General features: G+C 44.2%; 1 protein-coding gene across 1 annotated transcript in view; it reads left to right on the top strand.

The window, feature by feature from the left end:
* SPG21 (SPG21 abhydrolase domain containing, maspardin) overlaps positions 1-9,972 on the top strand; it is a 32,850-nt gene extending 22,878 nt beyond the window's left edge. The window contains exons 4-9 of the mRNA XM_048481812.1: positions 556-636; positions 3,073-3,218; positions 5,302-5,410; positions 5,600-5,707; positions 7,931-8,071; positions 9,279-9,972. Coding sequence (XP_048337769.1) covers positions 556-636; positions 3,073-3,218; positions 5,302-5,410; positions 5,600-5,707; positions 7,931-8,071; positions 9,279-9,404 — 711 coding nt within the window. The 3' untranslated portion in view covers positions 9,405-9,972. The remainder of the gene's footprint in view (positions 1-555; positions 637-3,072; positions 3,219-5,301; positions 5,411-5,599; positions 5,708-7,930; positions 8,072-9,278) is intronic.
* The last annotated feature ends 8,323 nt before the right edge of the window (positions 9,973-18,295 follow it).

Raw genomic sequence — 18,295 nt, 5'->3', positions numbered from 1 at the left:
CCTGAGTTAGCCTGACTTTCTTATAGACTAAAATTAAAAAGAAATGCATTTTATACTCACTCCTCTCCTGCGTCAGGAGTCACAAAGTGATTTACAATCTTCCACGCCCCCTTCCCACAACAGACAACCCCGTGGGCTGAAAGAGTTCTGAGAGAACTGGGACAAGCCCAACGCCACCTAGCAGGCTTCATGTGCAGGAGCGGGGAAACAAATCCAGCTCACCAGATAAGAGTCTCCTACTTATGTGGCAGGACTGGGCCACCATGAAATATTTTATGGGCAACAATGAAATCCCGTCTCAACCAGAAGTTGCATCCTTCAGAAATGCAGGCGTTGCAGTAAAATTTGTATTATGCCATGTTACAATTCAGGACTAAGACAGGCGTGCCTCCATGTAGAATACAAACGTGTACTTCAGGTTGTGGGCTGGCTTCTAAATTATTATTGATGCAAATGCCGGAAGGTGCAGACACAAGATCAGAGGTGGGGGGGGGGAGTATACTCGCCTCTCTCCCTTTCCATCTTGCTAACCTTCTCTTTTCTAATTTATTTTAGTTGCAGTATCCCGTTTACTGGGATATTTTTGAGTTCTGCGATGGATTCAGAAAGCTCTTAGATCATCTGCAGCTGGATAAAGTTAGTGCCCTGAGATTGACAAAATAGCCCGTGCTTTCCATAGAAATGTTAGGTTAATATCTCTGGTATTTGATACCAACCCTAGAGGAATGGGAACATAAAGTACAGGAGATGAAATCAATAGACATAATCTCACAACGCTTAAAGAAAATGGAGTACTTACAATCAACGAATGAGAGACATATATATATTTGGTCTAACTGGGATAATTATATAATGAACAAATATGATCTTTAAGATTTAAAAACGAAATGGGAAAGTATTTATTTAGTTAGGCTACAAAAAAAAAAGAATGGGTGAAAAGTCAATTGATCTCTTCATGGTAATATAAAGATGGAACTTTTGTAAAAAGTAAGAATAAGGGTGAGAATACAGTGAAACAATTTGCCAATCTGTAATTAGAACTATGAAATTTAAGGGTAATGGGGGAAGTCTATGTAAATTTTTTAAATTTTATTTATGTATAAGGTAAACTTAGACTAGGAAATAGGACTTTGTAGTTTGTAGAATGAGACTGGAAATTTAATAGAGTAAGTAGTTACGGTAATATCAACAAATGACCTAGTTATGAATAGAGAGGGAAATGGGAAATTAGCAAAGACAATGATGCAAGAATTACTAAAGGTGGACAACCTAATAATATAATTTTAAAATACGCATATATGTGAAATATTTAGTTAAAATACTACTTACAAGTAAAGTTAAATGTTTTTCTTTTTTGTTTATATGTAAATGTGACTATGTGTATATATGTTTTATGTTTTATGTTTCTGTATTATATTAAACCTTATATTTAATAAAAATATTTTTTTTAAAAAAAGAAATGTTAGGTTAAAAAGCATCGAGTTTATTCGGAATAACCTTGAGCGCTCCCGAAACGTGAAAACTGCTAACTTGTTTGCCTGGTTTTTTTAAATTAATTTTTGTCCTTGCTTTTAAGTTTGCCCTTAAGTGCTTCCTTTCGGTTTCTGCTTCTAATTAGAAACCGCTCTGTTTTCACAAGGACGTAGCTATGAGAAAAGCAGTCACTGAACAGTTGCTTGTGCGTACAAGAGGAAGTGGCTAAACGGCAAAGTTTCTGTCCCTGCTTTTGTTATTGTGGGGAAAAAATGTTTGAACATTAGCAATTGGTTATGTTTAGAAGAAGTCGAGTGGTCAGAGAGGGAACCAACCCGTTTAAAATCTTGTTGATTTGTTTCTGGACAGTTTGATCCAGATGCCTGACATTTTAATCTTAATTATGTTTACTCAGAAGGACAGTAAGCATAGTTAGAATGACAATCGGGGACATGTCTTGAATATTTAGATTTTATTGGTACTTAAAACGCTTGCAAAAAGCAGAAAAAAAGATTGAAAACTATTAAAAAGTACAATTTCATCTACAAGTGTGAACGGTAAAAATTAATACCACTTGGTTTTTTACCACATACTTAAAATTCCAGCTTAATAAACCACTACTGATAATTAAAATTCTTTTTTCTGTTAAGCCTTATAATAGCAACTAATCTTCAAAACCGCTAATCACCATTTTGCTTTTTTCTGGTTTACCCAGTAATCCACCAACGGTTTCCAGTTCTTCAAAAAATTTTATTGAACCCCTTTCCTTAAGTAACGTGTACCAACGGTACATCATTTTATAAAAGTTATCTTTTATATTAGAGCTCAATGTATATTTAAGCCGCGTTGACCTCATGTTGTTGTTATTATTACTATTTATGAACTATCTAGCAGCTAAAAGAACTTGCTCTCCCACACAATTTTTAATTCCATTTGAGCAGGGTCGCATGGCCCACTACTTATATTTTCTAACCAACCCCTGCTCAAGGAGAGCCTTCACAATTGCTAGATTCAATGTTATGCCATCTGCCTTACTACATGGCAGGTTTAATAACCTGGAAAAATCTAAAAGGTTGTGTAGCTTTAATTCTAAGGTAGTGGAAACATTGGCTCACCAGCTATTACATTGCACTAAATTTGCTAAAATTAGATCTAAATATGTCAATCTACACCCGCTCTTCCAATCTGAGTTAACAGATTTGATTAGATTATTTCTCTTGTTGAATAACTCTGATTCTGTTTTTTGTGAAGAGGTTGCAAGCTTTGTTATGGAAATAATCCAGAGCCAGTAATAATATGTATTTATCTGAGGTTATCCTTTTTGCCTTTTAAAAATTTTATGTTGTGTTTTGTTGCTGTAGTTCTATGTATGCCAATAAAGGCTTTGCTTTGATTTGCATTATTACTATTTATTTGACTTTTATACCGCCCAACCCCGGAGGGCTCTCCGATTGTTCCATTTGTATATTATACCCAAAATTAGTGGCCCATTTTATCACACACTCTTTCACTTGTTCTCCTTTCATTTCGTGTCCCAAGATTGAATTTGAAGTGGAATTAAGAACAAATAATGAACGCATCTTTGTTTTCTAAAACTAGGTTCACCTGTTTGGTGCTTCGTTGGGAGGCTTTCTGGCCCAGAAGTTTGCAGAATACACCCATAAATCTCCCAGAGTCCAGTCTCTGATTCTATGCAACTCTTTCAGTGACACCTCGATCTTCAACCAGACATGGACGGCAAACAGGTGTGTGGAGGAGGGGGGGCGGGGTGGAATTGGAGCAAAATTGGATGCATTTGTTGTCGACCACCAATTACTGTTCTGCTTTTTGGAATTAGCTTTCGGAACTGGAAACATATTTTTTTTTTGTATTTTAATAAGAATAAAGTGTTTCCATGGTCACGTTCATACAGACCATGACTCTGACTTTTACTAATCCCACTGTGGTTGAATTGAGATAAGGGAGTTCCAGGGCTTAGTTGGTCATCTGTAGGGATGTTATTTTCAGTAGACTTGACGTGCTCATTAGCTTCAGATGACTGTGTGTTCTGCTCTGCAGTCTCTAGATGACTCAGCAGGGCAAACCGGTTGGCAGTCGGAACTCCAGTATGATTTCACATACAAGCTACAAGGGTCAGTGTTATCAGTCACAGACCAGGAAAGGGATTTGGGCGTCTTAGTTCCATGGGAATGTCAACTCAGTGCATGGCAGCTGTGAAAAAGGCAAACTCTATGCTGGGGATCATTAGGAAAGGAATTGATAATAAAACTGCAAAGATTGTCATGCCCTTATATAAAGCAGAGTGGTGCAACGCGCGCTTGGAAGTACTTGTGTGTCAGTTCTAATTCGCAATTAGCCCACATCATCAAAAAGGGATATTGAGGGAGATAGGAAAAGAAGTGCAGAGAAGAACTAGCCTTGAGGATGATTGAGGGACTGGAACACCTTCCCTATGAGGAGAGGCTGCAGCGTTTGGGACTCTTTAGTTTGGAGAGGAGACGACTGAGGGGGGATATGATTGAAGTCTATAAAATTATGCATGGGGTAGAAAATGTTGACAGAGAGAAATTTTTCTCTCTTTCTCACAATACTAGAACCAGGGGGCATTCATTGAAAATGCTGGGGGGGAAGAATTAGGACTAATAAAAGGAAACACTTCTTCACGCAACGTGTGATTGGTGTTTGGAATATGCTGCCACAGGAGGTGGTGATGGCCACTCACCTGGATAGCTTTAAAAGGGGCTTGGACAGATTTATGGAGGAGAAGTCTATTCATGGCTCCCAATCTTGATCCTCCTTGATCTCAGATTGCAAATGCCTTAACAGACCAGGTGATTGGGAGCAGCAGCCGCAGAAGGCCATTGCTTTCACATCTTGCACGTGAGCTTCCAAAGGCACCTGGTGGGCCACTGTGAGTAGCAGAGAGCTGGACTAGATGGACTCTGGCCTGATCCAGCTGGCTTGTTCTTATGTTCTTATGATGGATGCAATCCTCAGTAGAGTCTCTCGTGGCAAAATATGTGTTTATTTTTAATTGTTTCTGAGCTGGCCAAGTGCTCGAATCCTCCATATCACGCTGACGCTTTCTGGCACTCATATTCTATCAATGAGTTAAAATAGATTAATACAAACTGTTGTTAGTTGGGGTGGGCACCTTAAGCTAATTGATTAGTTAAAACTTCCCCTTAAGCTTTGGGGATTCTAAAACCTTAGGGCTTGAGGATTCTAAAACCAAAACTACAACGAAACCCAATAAAACAATAAAACAGTAAAACAATTAGCTAGGAGCTAGCAGTTGCTAAAAACTTTTAAAAACCTTTTTTTTAAAAAAAGTTAAACAGTCTCTAATTACCCTAATAAAAGGACACTGGTATCAAGCCCAGCAATAAAATTGTTAAAAGTTAAAATATACTAAAGCTAAACTAAATTAAAAGCCAACATTAGCTGGAAGATAGTAGGTTTAAAAGTTTTAAAAGAAACTCAAGGAACACGGAGCCCAGTCAGATGAGTGCAGCTGGCATGTCGCCAGCATTAAGCGTGAATGATAAAACAATTTTAGATTAAAAGGGAGTGCTAGTAGATAAAAAGTGAGTGAGGTAAAAGAACTTTTTAAAACTTATCTTAAAAATGCAGAGGAGCTCATCAGGGAGCGACCGCACGGAACCGGAACCATGACTCTGTCTTAATGTGGCTGGAATGGCCTTTGCTAACTCATGCTTTGGTGTGTTTGCGCATCATGTTTTATGTGTCCGAAGCCAGCGCGCGTTGTGAAGGAGCTAGAACTGTATCCTTCCCCCCAAGTATCTTACATTTCTCTTCTCTTTTTAGCTTTTGGTTACTGCCGGCCTTTATGCTGAAGAAAATTGTACTCGGGAACTTCGCTTCTGGCCCTGTGGATCCAGAAATGGCCGACGGAATCGATTTCATGGTTGATAGGGTAAAGACTCCTGGACGTAAAATGAATGACTAATTTTTTGTTATTGCTGTTCATGTGCATCGTGATTGGTTCTAAAAGGCGTTTAATGTATTGGATAAACAAGTTTGATTGCACGAGTAATTCCCATTCGGATAATTCCCTTCTCTTAAACTGAATTAATGCCTTTTTCCCTTCCACTTTTTCCAACAGTTGGAAAGTCTGGGTCAAAGCGAGCTCGCTTCAAGACTTACCCTCAATTGCCAGAATTCGTATGTGGAACCTCATAAAATCAGAGACATTCCCGTGACTATTATGGACGTGCGTAATCCCTCCTTCAGTTCTTTGGCGGGGTCAGGGAGGAGGATCTATTGAGCTTAAGATAACAAGGCAGGCTTGAGGCCTTCTTAGAAATGTCCGCAAAGCTTGGAAAGATTTTGCCTGTCTATTCAGTACCAACGCGTGGCTTCATTTCCTTCAGTTATAAGACACTGAGTGACTCAGCAATGTGAAAAGCTGGTCAGGGGGAATTCATTTCTGCCAGCTATGTAAGAACAGACAGGCTGATTTTTATATGATTGCAACTTGCTGACCTTAGCTGCATCAGTGTCCAAGGAGAGGGCAGGCCTCCAACCAGAGAGAAAGATTCAGGCTGGGGTATGTTGTAAAACGCCTCAAGCTGGTGGAGAGAAAGGCTGAGATCAGGTTTGGCCAACATTATTAATTAATCAATCAATCAATCAATTAATTAATTAAATGTATAGGCCGCCTCATCCCCGAAGGGCTCAAGGTGGCTCACACCATGCCTGTTTCCAACAGCAATTTAATACAGCATAAAAACTGAACCCATTAAAACACAACAGCAGTTGATAACAATAAATAGATTAAAACAACAAAATTGTGTAAAACATACACACACAGGCGCCCGATCTAAAAGGCCAAAAAAGAAGAAAGAAGGGGAGGAGGTAGGCAGGGCCCAGGATGGAATTAGGGCCCAACCAAGGTGGTCCAGACAAGCAGCTTTGATTTCAGTGGGGGGCGGTGGAACCCCTCCAAAAGCCCGGTGGAATATCTCCGTCTTACAGGCCCTGCGGAACTCACCAAGGTCCCGCAGGGCCCGGACAGCTGGAGGTAGAGCATTTCACCAGGCAGGGGCCAGAGCCGTAAAGGCCCTGGCCCGGGTCAGGAAGAGCTCCAGCACGCTTAGCGTCGCAGAGGGAGCCAGGGATCACCAGCAGTTCTGCCGCTGCCGACTGCAGTGGCCTATGTGGGACATAAGGGGTGATGCGGTCCCATAGGTATTAGCTCATGGATGATTCTGTAGCACAGGGGTCTGCAACTGGTGACTCTCCAGATGATGGGAATTGTCATCCATGAACATCTGGAGAGCCATGCTGGCAGGGGCTGGTGGGAATTGTAGTCCATGAACAATTGGCCAGGCTGGCGGGGGCTGATGGGAATTGTAGTCCATGAACATCTGGAGAGCCACAGGTTGCAGACCCCTGCTCTAGCAGATAAACCTTGAGAACAGGTTCACTCTCCTAGGCCTGGAGGGGGGGGGGGGGCTCTCACCCTTCTGACTCCACTTACTGCCACCGCAGAGTGCCAGTCTGTTTTTGCAAGAGGCGTGTCCTTGTCCAGGTCCTCCGGGATGTCTCCAATCTTGTTCCACTGCCTAGAACAGACCTGGGCATTATATGGCCCGGGGCCCATATTCGGCCCGCCGGATAACCCTGACTGGCCCGTATGACAGACCTGGCCCTGGCCTAAGAGGACCTATTTAGAACCGCGCTGCTCATTCTTCTGCTAACCCTCCCCCTTCCCCCCTCACCTTGCCACTGCGCCGGAAAGGGCCTCTGAGAAAGGCCACTCCCCTCGCCCAGTGGCTTCTGGTGGATTCCACTCGCTTTAAAAGCCCGCTTGAAGCCGGTTGCGCTTGGCAACGCTGTCTTCTGCAAGGCTTTCAAAAGCGCCTCGTCCCCCTGCCTTGCTGGGGAGCAAGGCGCACTTTGACTTAAACCCCGCCCTTGAGAAGCCGGATGCCTTGGTTTGCTGGCTTTTCTCGCCGGGGCTTTCGCCTCTCAAAAGCGCCTCACCCTGCCTTGCTGGCGGGAGGCGAGGCACCTTTAAAAGCGCCGCAGAAGCCGGCAACCAGGCATCCGGCTTCCTCGCGGGAAAAACTTTCAAAAGCAATCCAGTCGATGAAAAAAAAGTAGGTCAAGGGACTTAAGTCTCCCCACTTGCTTGATTGTCACAGTGGACAACTATGCAGGTAGGTTAAGCCTGTGATTCTTTGTGCCAAATAGTGTTGTATGCAGAACTGTTGCCACTGATTCCAAGTTGATCTGTGCACCTGTCTGTCACTTATCAGACCCCAATTATGCAGAATTGAGTTCAGCCTTTTGGCCCGGCCCTCCACAATATTTTCTGTTTCTCATGCGGCCCCATGGAAAAAATAATTGCCCACCCCTGGCCTAGAACATGCCCAGAATTGAGATCTGTGCGGAAGATCATGAAGGCCTGAGCAGCTATTTTGTCTCCTAGGTCTTTGACCAGAGTGCTCTTTCAACTGAAGCCAAGGAAGAAATGTATAAGCTGTACCCTAATGCCAGAAGAGCCCACCTGAAGACAGGAGGGAACTTTCCCTATCTTTGCAGAAGTGCCGAAGTCAATCTGTATGTCCAAGTAAGTCTGTCTGGCTTCGGGGAAACCCAATGCTTTGCTTCTGAGTTTTCAGGGAATGGGGGTGCTATCCAAAGACTGGCATTGCATTATCAGTTCCATGGGGATGTCAACTCAATGCATGGCAGCTGTGAAAAAGGCAAACTCCATGCTGGGGATGATTAGGAAAGGAATTGAGAATAAAACTGCAAAGATTGTCATGCCCTTATATAAAGCCGTGGTGCGACCGCACTTGGAGTCCTGTGTCCAGTTCTGGTCGCCGCATCTCAAAAAGGATATCGAAGAGATAGAAAAAGTGCAGAGAAGGACAACAAGGATGATTGAAGGATTGGAGCACCTTCCTTATGAGGAGAGGCTGCAGCGTTTGGGACTCTTTAGTTTGGAGAGGAGACGTCTGAGGGGGGGATATGATTGAAGTCTATAAAATTATGCATGGGGTAGAAAATGTTGACAGAGAGAAATTTTTCTCTCTTCCTCATAATACTAGAACCAGGGGGCATACATTGAAAATACTGGGGGGAAGAATTAGGACTAATAAAAGGAATGTCAACTCAATGCATGGCAGCTGTGAAATTGTGTTTGGAATATGCTGCCACAGGAGGGGGTGATGGCCACTAACCTGGATAGCTTTAAAAGGGGCTTGGACAGATTTATGGAGGAGAAGTCAATCTATGGCAGGGGTAGGGAACCTGCGGCTCTCCAGATGTTCAGGAACTACAATTCCCATCAGCCTCTGTCAGCATGGCCAATTGGCCATGCTGGCGAAACTGCTAGTAAGTATCCTGATGATCTACTACCAATCTTGATCCTCCTTGATCTGAGATTGCAAATGCCTCAGCAGACCAGGTGCTCAGGAGCAGCAGCAGCAGCAGCAGCAGCAGCAGAAGGCCATTGCTTTCACATCCTGCAGGTGAGCTCCCAAAGGCATCTGGTGGGCCACTGCGAGTAGCAGACTGCTGGACTAGATGGACTCTGGTCTGATCCAGCAGGCTCTTCCTTGTGTTCCTATGTTCCTCGGATATGACATATGCTTCATGCTGCACCACTGCAGTCCTGGATTAGAAATGCAGAAGCTGCCCTTGGCCTCAAGAGGTTACTTTGGGGCTGAGAGCCACAGCTGGCAAACCCAGGGTGAATGCGTTGGTAGAACACCGTGTCTTGTGGGAAGGAAGGGGATGAGATCCCATTTACCTGTTCTGCTGTCTCCTAGATACACTTACTTCAGTTCCATGGAACCAGATACGCTGCCATCGATCCTTCCATGGTCAGCGCTGAAGAACTCGAGGTCCAGAAAGCAAACCTCCAAGCCAGCAGTGATCTGGAGCAGGTGCCGTAGCTCTCACCTGCGTGGCCTTGCTTCACCTGGAGAGGGTTTTTTTTTCTTTTTCGGTCTTCTCTGCAGCAGCATCTTTCCAGTCTGCCTTTTCCTTACTACTTAACCGGAGGATTAGACCTGTTATCTCTGAACCACTCTTATTACATGAAATAAAGGTACCGACGCTTGCTTACATCGCCGCAACGAGCTATCCTCGTTTCAGTTCAGGTGGTTAAGGATGTAACTTCGGAAGACTTGTTTTTAGAAAACAAAATATCGAAGACAAAATTTTTGCTACCAAAGCCTTCACAACTGTGTTCTTGGAAGAGACTATTTTTTTGAATATGCATATTCTTTGTGTGTCCCTCTGTATATGTGTGTGTCTGTATATATCATCAGCAAAATTCTCTGGAGGTCCAGTTATCATTTGATGGGATGTTTACTTTCAGAAACACCTTCGTTGACGTGCCAAGGTTGCCTTTTCTTTCTTTTATAACCTTTTGCCCACTGGTGACTTTGTTTGTGACTGAAATATTCATTTTTGTAAAACTGCCTTGCTATCAGAATAAAATGTTTGAATAAAATTTCAGTTAAGAAAAAGGATTTTCTTTTAAAAGAATTAGCATGGAAACACATATGCCCTGTCAGAGATGTAGCTGGGCCAGAGTGTGCCCGGTACGAACTCTGTGTTTTCTGCCCCCTCCCCCACCTTAGTTCAGCCTGGAAAAGCGGCCTATTCCCTTCAGGCTGAAAATGGCCTGGTGGGAACTCACTTCCCATGAGACCCTGGGGCTCACAAGGTCACCTGAGAAGTGTAGTTCCCACTTTTTTCAGCCTGAAGGGAACAGGCCGCTTATCCAGCCTGCATTTTTTCACTAAGGTAAGTGGGGGGGGGCACTGCGGGGGGCCGCCGCAGGGGCGATCCCCCCCCCCCCCCAGGCACACGCTTGGTGCAATCATGCCCCACCGCTCCCTGGTAGCTTTGCCTTTGTGTCTTAAGGCAAAGCTATTTACTTCAGCACCAAGAATCAGAAACAAAAGGCTGATTTTTTTTTACATAAAAAGATTTGTTTGAGGGGGAAACTGGTTTATTTGAAAACAGGTTCTCTTAAAAATACAAAACTTCATGACAAATTTAAGAAAACAGTACTTTGTATTAAACAAACTGGTGTCTCTCTTCTCTGTTATTGAGACGGAAATGTACCCTTTGACCTGTAAGTCAAGACCGTTCTGGCTGTATAACATCCTTTTAAAAACTTCTCTAGTTGACATATTTCCGCGTTAGTGAACCTGTCACAGTTCATGTGCTAAGGAGGAGAAATCTCCGTGTGCATAGCTAAGGTGCATGAGTTAACATGAATTACAAAAGTATTGGCTGTAGTAGGTGGTAACACCATTTGGTCCCCCCCCCCCCCCAACTTGGATTGCTGTTCTTAATCTTCTTATGGGTTGAGGTAGAGGTACCCCCTCGGGAAACATGGTAAACCAAGTCCCAAATAGCTGCCTGGTGGCTCAGCCGTCTGTATTCTTAAACCAAGTCAATTTTGCATGTTTCAAAAAGAGAACGAGAAAAGTGGGAACGTGTGCCCTCCTGCCGCTTTAGAAGGGCGTTTGCCTCTGCCTATTTGCAGCAATTACTGCATCACTACGGACACAAGGCACCCTTGCCAAAAATCTAGCCAAAGGGAAATTTGGGTGTTGTGTAGTTTCCGGGCTGTGTGGCCGTGTTCTAGCAGCATTCTCTCTTTACCACTACACCACTGCTGTATCGGGCGGGGTATAAATTCCATAAATAAATAAATAAAGGGGGCCCTGCCTCCAAAGCCTGCAGGTTAAAGCTGGGCAGGCCAAGCTTAGTTCTGAATTGCGGGCTCAGCTAGGCTGTGCCCAGCATCGAACTGTTCGCACTGTCTCCAAAGTCCATGTTGTCTTCGGATGCACCTGCAATTGCACCCTAGCCTCAGCCTGGCTGCAGGGAAAAAAGGGAAAGGCTAGAAGGGTTAAAAAAAGAAAGGCGGCAGGCCAAGCAGCGTGAAAAATGGTGGAAAAATCCAGCATTTACCAAGATCTGGGTTTTTTGGCTCACTTGTATCCTTTTTTGAGAGTGTGAGGAGAACCCCCCCCCCCCAAATGCTGAAGTATTTGGGGGTGGGGGTGGCTCAGGTTTATTGAACACCCACCCGTTGTTTTCAGTTATTAAAAAGGTACCCAAAAAAGAACAGCTGCAGAAACGTGATCTTAAGTTATACTGAAAATAAATACGGATCGCTGGGATCCGAGTGGAACGTGATAGTCCATTAAATCGAATGCTGTTTTAACTTTCTGAGCCATGAAATGCAACCATAGAATTACTTTTAGTAAAAATTAATCGGGCTGTATCTATTCTACTCCTGTTTCCTGATTTTAACAGGCGTTGTAAGCATACTCTTCCGATGTATCCGCGACGACATTTTTCCAGACATAAATTTCACAAATGTCAGTGGAATTTGATTGTAAATAAGCTTATGCGACCTTTCCCACGATTTTGCTATTCTGAGGTTATTTCCCTTTACAGGGAACGCCCCCTTCTTGGTAAGGAGATGTTTCTGAGACTAGATTCTGCTGATGTAGACCATACAGATACCTGATCTAGAATGCAAAACGTTGCCATTTGATATGGTGTGGAGCCCTTAGAGAAGTTATAAGAGAGATCTTTTTGGCTGGTACGCAAATGGTGGTGTTTCCTTGATGCAGTTTGTGGAAATGAGGCTTCTGAAAACTCTGTATGCACAGTATGTGCAGGTCCAAGTATTGCCTATTACATATTACTCCAACTTTGGGAGAGGCAGCTTGTGACACGTCACGGCATCTACACATACATACATACAAGGCTACATACACAAGGCCTTTTTTTTCCTTCTAGTCTTGTTTTACAGAGCCCTGATACACTTTCTGTTTTCCAAACAAAAGAACATAAGAAGAACATGAGAACAAGCCAGCTGGATCAGACCAGAGTCCATCTAGTCCAGCTCTCTATTACTCGCAGTGGCCCACCAGGTGCCTTTGGGAGCTCACATGCAGGATGTGAAAGCAATGGCCTTCTGCGGCTGTTGCTCCCAATCACCTGGTCTGTTAAGGCATTTGCAATCTCAGATCAAAGAGGATCAAGATTGGTAGCCATAGATCGACTTCTCCTCCATCAATCTGTCCAAACCCCTTTTAAAGCTATCCAGGTTAGTGGCCATCACCACCTCCTGTGGCAGCATATGCCAAACACCGATCACACGTTGCGTGAAGAAGTGTTTCCTTTTATTAGTCCTAATTCTTCCCCCCAGCATTTTCAATGGATGCCCCCTGGTTCTAGTATTGTGAGAAAGAGAGAAAAATTTCTCTCTGTCCACATTTTCTACCCCATGCATAATTTTATAGACTTCAATCCTATCCCCTCTCAGACGTCTCCTCTCCAAACTAAAGAGTCCCAAATGCTGCAGCCTCTCCTCATAAGGAAGGTGCTCCAGTCCCTCAATCATCCTCGTTGCCCTTCTCTGCACTTTTTCTATCTCTTCAATATCCTTTTTGAAATGTGGCAACCAGAACTGGACACAGTACTCCAAGTGCGGTCGCACCACTGCTTTATATAAGGGCATGACAATCCTTGCAGTTTTATTATCAATTCCTTTCCTAATTGTCCCCAGCATAGAGTTTGCCTTTTTCACAGCTGCCATGCATTGAGTTGACATTCCCATGGAACTATCAACTAAGACGCCCAAAACCATAGGTATAATGTCAAACTTCCTGATCTACTCATAAGCCCAGAGTCTATTTTTCAAGGCAATCAGGTTCAAACCTTCCTGTATGAAACTAGTGTTGATGACTTCCGTGATTTGTTGAGTATAATGATTTGGTGAAGATTCTATTTCCCTGTCACTAATACAAAACGTTCGCTAGCATTTGTTTGTTCCTATTTAAAAGGAAGAAAAATGTTCAAGGCACAGAGTTCAGAACACGACCAGGTGCAGCACCTGATCGTGTTCTGAATTCTGTGCCTTGAAAATGGTTAAGCATTATCCATTTGCAGAGATTATTTACAGCACTGAGCATTCCGCAACATTCCATTGAAGAGTATTTGCGAAAACACGACGTTATCACAAATGCCTTTCCTCTGAATACTTCGTGTTCCAGAGAAGGAGTACGCACTACTCAAGTCCTTAATAGGACAGCAAAGACTGTAATTAAGGGAATAGAATGCCTTTCCTCTGAATACTTCGTGTTCCAGAGAAGGAGTACAGCATTACTCAAATCCTTAATAGGGCAGCAAAGGACTGTCATTAAGGGAATAGGATGCTTTTCCTCTGAATACTTCGTATTCCAGAGAAGGAGTACAGCATTACTCAAGTCCCTAATAGTGCAGCAAAGGACTGTCATTAAGGGAATTGTTTGATTCTTATATGTTTTGTAAACATTTGTATGGTGTAATGTGTTGTATGTTCACAATGTCTCAGATAACTGGGCGCTTTTATTACTATTTTTTCCTCCACTTAGTAAATGGTTCAGCTTAACACAGGATTTTTTGTATGTCAAACTAGCTCAGGGTCACCCAGAAGCCTTCAGGAGCGGGGAAACAAATCCAGTTCACCAGATAAGAGCACGCTGCTGTAACTCTACAGCTCCTTTATAAGAACATAAGAACAAGCCAGCTGGATCAGACCAGAGTCCATCTAGTCCAGCTCTCTGCTACTTGCAGTGGCCCACCAGGTGCCTTTGGGAGCTCACATGCAGGATGTGAAAGCAATGGCCTTCTGCGGCTGTTGCTCCCGAGCACCTGGACTGTTAAGGCATTTGCAATCTCAGATCAAAGAGGATCAAGATTGGTAGCCATAAATCGACTTCTCCTCCATAAATCTGTCCAAGCCCCTTTGAAAGCTATCCAGGTTAGTGGCCATCACCACCTCCTGTGGCAGCATATGCCAAACACCAATCACACGTTGCGTGATGAAGTGTTTCCTTTTATTAGTCCTAATTCTTCCCCCCAGCATTTTCAATGAATGCCCCCTGGTTCTAGTATTGTGAGAAAGAGAGAAAAATTTCTCTGTCAACATTTTCTACCCCATGCATAATTTTACAGACTTCAATCCTATCCCCCCCTCAGACATCTCCTCTCCAAACTAAAGAGTCCCAAATGCTGCAGCCTCTCCTCATAAGGAAGGTGCTCCAGTCCCTCAATCATCCTCGTTGCCCTTCTCTGCACTTTTTCTATCTCTTCAATATCCTTTTTGAGATGGGCGACCAGAACTGGATAAGGTAAAGGTAGTATCCCTATGCAAGCACCAGGTCACGATTGACCCATGCAGCGATATCACATCACGACATTTACTAGGCAGTCTTGTTAATCAGGTGGTTTGCTGTTGCCTTCCTGAGTCGTTTAGACTTTACCCCCAGCAAGCTGGGTAACTCTTTTAGCTGCAGATATATCTGCAGCCCCAAAAGGGCTAGAAGTTTTTTTTTAATGAAAGATGTAAATTCAGAACATGAAATCACAGCAGTGGTGTAGCGCCCATGGGACAGGGGGGGCTGCAATGCACTGGGCACGCCCTGATGCGGAGGCGTGGCCAGGGCATTACGGGGTGGGGGGTAGGGGGTGTGCGCCCCAGGAGCAGCAGTGGCGTAGGAGGTTAAGAGCTCGTGTATCTAATCTGGAGGAACTGGGTTTGATTCCCAGCTCTGCCGCCTGAGTGGTGGAGGCTTATCTGGGGAATTCAGGTTAGCCTGCACACTTCCATACACGCCAGCTGGGTGACCTTGGGCTAGTCACAGCTCTTCTGAGCTCTCTCAGCCCCACCCACCTCACAGGGTGTTTGTTGTGAGGGGGAAGGGCAAGGAGATTATAAGCCCCTTTGAGTCTCCTGCAGGAGAGAAAGGGGGGATATAAATCCAAACTCTTCTTCTTCTTCTTCTTCACTCCGCCCCTGAATCACAGTGATAGATCACTATTACTTAATTCGGCAATTACCTTTTTTTTTTAAGTTTCCAAGGGCAGCCATGTCGGTCTGCAGTTGGAACAGTTAGATCTGACTCCAGACGTACCTTAGAGTCCAACAAAGAGTTTTAGAGTGTATCGTTTCAAGAGTCAAATCTCCCTGTGTAATACGCAGGCTTTGGAGAGCTTTGACTTCCAAGTTTACACTGTGATGAGTTCAACTCCAAGAAGTCTAGCTTCATACACACTGCGCTCCCAGACCTGTTTGCATCTGAATGGTATCAACTGCTCAAATAAAAAATTTGCTCTCTAGGTTTATTATTTGAAGACCTCTGTATGTTGTCACCCAGCGAGATATTCCGAACCTTAAAAAGCAGACTTTTAGAGCAGGAATACCATCTCTTATTGGGGCAAGGAAATAAATCATGCTCTCCCCTTTCTCTAGGAATAGTCCCTGAACAGGGGCACATAGCCAAATATCTCGAACTATTAACTGAACCCCAACAGAGATGGATTATTACAAGGGTCAGATGCAATACTTTCCCATCTGCCATTACGAAGGTTTCCTCCACATCTAAAAAGGATATAGAAGAGATAGAAAAAGTGCAGAGAAGGGCAACGAGGATGATTGAGGGACTGGAGCACCTTCCTTATGAGGAGAGGCTGCAACGTTTGGGACTCTTTAGTTTAGAGAGGAGACATCTGAGGGGGTGGGTTTTCCGGGCTATGTGGCTGTGATCTGGTGGATCTTGTTCCTAACGTTTCGCCTGCATCTGTGGCTGTCATCTTCAGAGGTGTATCACAGAGGGAAGTCTGTTACACACCGTGTCCCTAAGAAGTAACAGACTTCCCTCTGTGATACACCTCTGAAGATCCCAGCCACAGATGCAGGCGAAACGTTAGAAACAAGATCCACCAGACCACGGCCACACAGCCCGGAAAACCCACCAGAACCAGTTGAATCCAGCCGTGAAAGCCTTCGACAAGACAAGTGGAGACTCTTCCCCACGTTATACTCGACTGTCCGAGATATGTGGGTATCAAGAATTTCTCTCCTTGGCTGGCCCTAGACAAAACTGTAAGAGTTTCTGACAATCTTGTTGTGGGGTTTCTGTTAAATATCATGCTCTTGGAAAAAGTAGCAAAATTTCTCTTACAAATGGAACTCTGTAAGCAACATCTAATGCTAGACACAGTTCCTTTGTGTTTTGATCTTAATCTTGATTCGTACATTACAAAAGTCTGGTAACGTACTAGAGCCTATCTTATAGGCTTAATAAAGGTTGTTATTGTTGTAAGTTTACACTCTGGAAGGTCTATAAGAGCTACTGGACCCAAACCTTAACAACTTTTTAAAAAGCCCTCTTGTGGCACAACAGGGAAAATGGCGCTTATATGTGCAGGATCTTTAAAAAGAGCCTACTTTCTGGCCATTTGGCTTGCAAATGCAATTGGACCAAGTTCTTTCCTGTAAGAAAGTACCAAACCAGGTCTGAGGAAGCATATGAAGAATGGGGAACGCCTAGAAAGCGGACGATTTGAGGATGACATTGTGTGGATTTGTCAGAAAAGAAGATAAATCTGCTACAGTTTGGAGTCAAGGTAGAGTAAAACCTCTATGTGGATACAGCCTCAGGTCTTGTGTTTGCGTAGGGCTGAGCACAAAGGAAATTGTGGGCAGTAAATTTCGTTTCAGGTTTAAGAACCCGGAAACGTTCAGCTTTATTCAGCTTTTTACTTGGGGGTTTTTAAAATCTGAACCCGGAAAATTCCAGTTTTTCTCACCACTGCTTCTGAAGGTCCACGTGGACTCGAGAAGCAGGAGTGGGGAGACCCAGGAGTGGGGAGACCCAGAGGTGGGATCCAGCAGGTTCTCACAGGTTCCCGAGAGTAGGCTACTAATTATTTGTGTGTGCCGAGAGGGGGTTACTAATGGGTGGTTTTGCCACGTGATTTTTGCCTTAGTGACGCCCCTCCTCTCAGCAGTAGCACACAGAACTTGAAGCAGTCTAGCAGGAGGTGCACCGGCGTGCGTGGCAGCCTGCGCCTGCGTGCATTCGTTTCCCGTCCAAGGACCGGCACAGCAGCTGCGTCCTTGCCACAGCCCCGCCCAGGAATGCTCCACCCCGGAATGCCCAGCCACACCCCCATCGTGCCCCACCACGCCCCACTGGCGCTACGCCACAGTTTGAATCCCACCACCATGGGAACCTGTTGCTAAAATTTTTGGATCCCACCACTGGGGAGACCTTCTCCTCCCCCACCCGCTGTATCCCAAGGGTGGGGAAGAGCCTCAACTGAATGCTGAAGTCCAGTATTTAATTAAAGTTCTCTCTGCCAATAAAGCCAAATCATAGTTAGTTTTTATTGGCTCTTAGCCTGGGATTTTTTTTTTGCAACCCCCTCCTCTCGCAGAAAAACCCAATAAGGGGATTTGGGGGGGGGGGGGGGTTGATTCCTTTCTTAACCAATTTTTACCAAATCACCACCCCTACTTCACTTTACGATGCTAAGCTCCCTCTGTTAGGGGACATTTAATCCTCAACAAGATTCATGTTCCACCACTTTTGCAGCCAACGCCCTGACCCCAAGCTACAGAAAGTTTGGCCTGCTGGAAATCCAGGTGAAATTAGGGTTGCCGCCTTCCAGGTGGGGCCTGGAGCTCTCCCAGAAGTATAACTACTTTGTTATCTGTAGTGGCAGCGACTACTAACAGCTTTCATGCCATTGTGCGCTTCTATTATGGAAAGGGCCATGCCCTTGTTCCAGCAGCAGTCAAAGTTTTTAATTCAAAAATAGAAGCTCAGTTACTATATGGTGTTCCCATTTGGCTGAACGCAGTGGATGACTCATTGAATATGGTTCAATCATTTTTTTTCCGTAAAATCATGGGCCTTCCCAATTGCGTATGTTATGCGGCTCTCTGCTTAGAACTGGGCCAAAATTCATTGGTCTA

Source organism: Sphaerodactylus townsendi, linkage group LG17 (genome assembly GCF_021028975.2).
Source record: "Sphaerodactylus townsendi isolate TG3544 linkage group LG17, MPM_Stown_v2.3, whole genome shotgun sequence".
In the NCBI taxonomy this organism is placed as follows: domain Eukaryota; kingdom Metazoa; phylum Chordata; class Lepidosauria; order Squamata; family Sphaerodactylidae; genus Sphaerodactylus; species Sphaerodactylus townsendi.
This window is presented reverse-complemented; position numbering and strand designations above follow the sequence as displayed.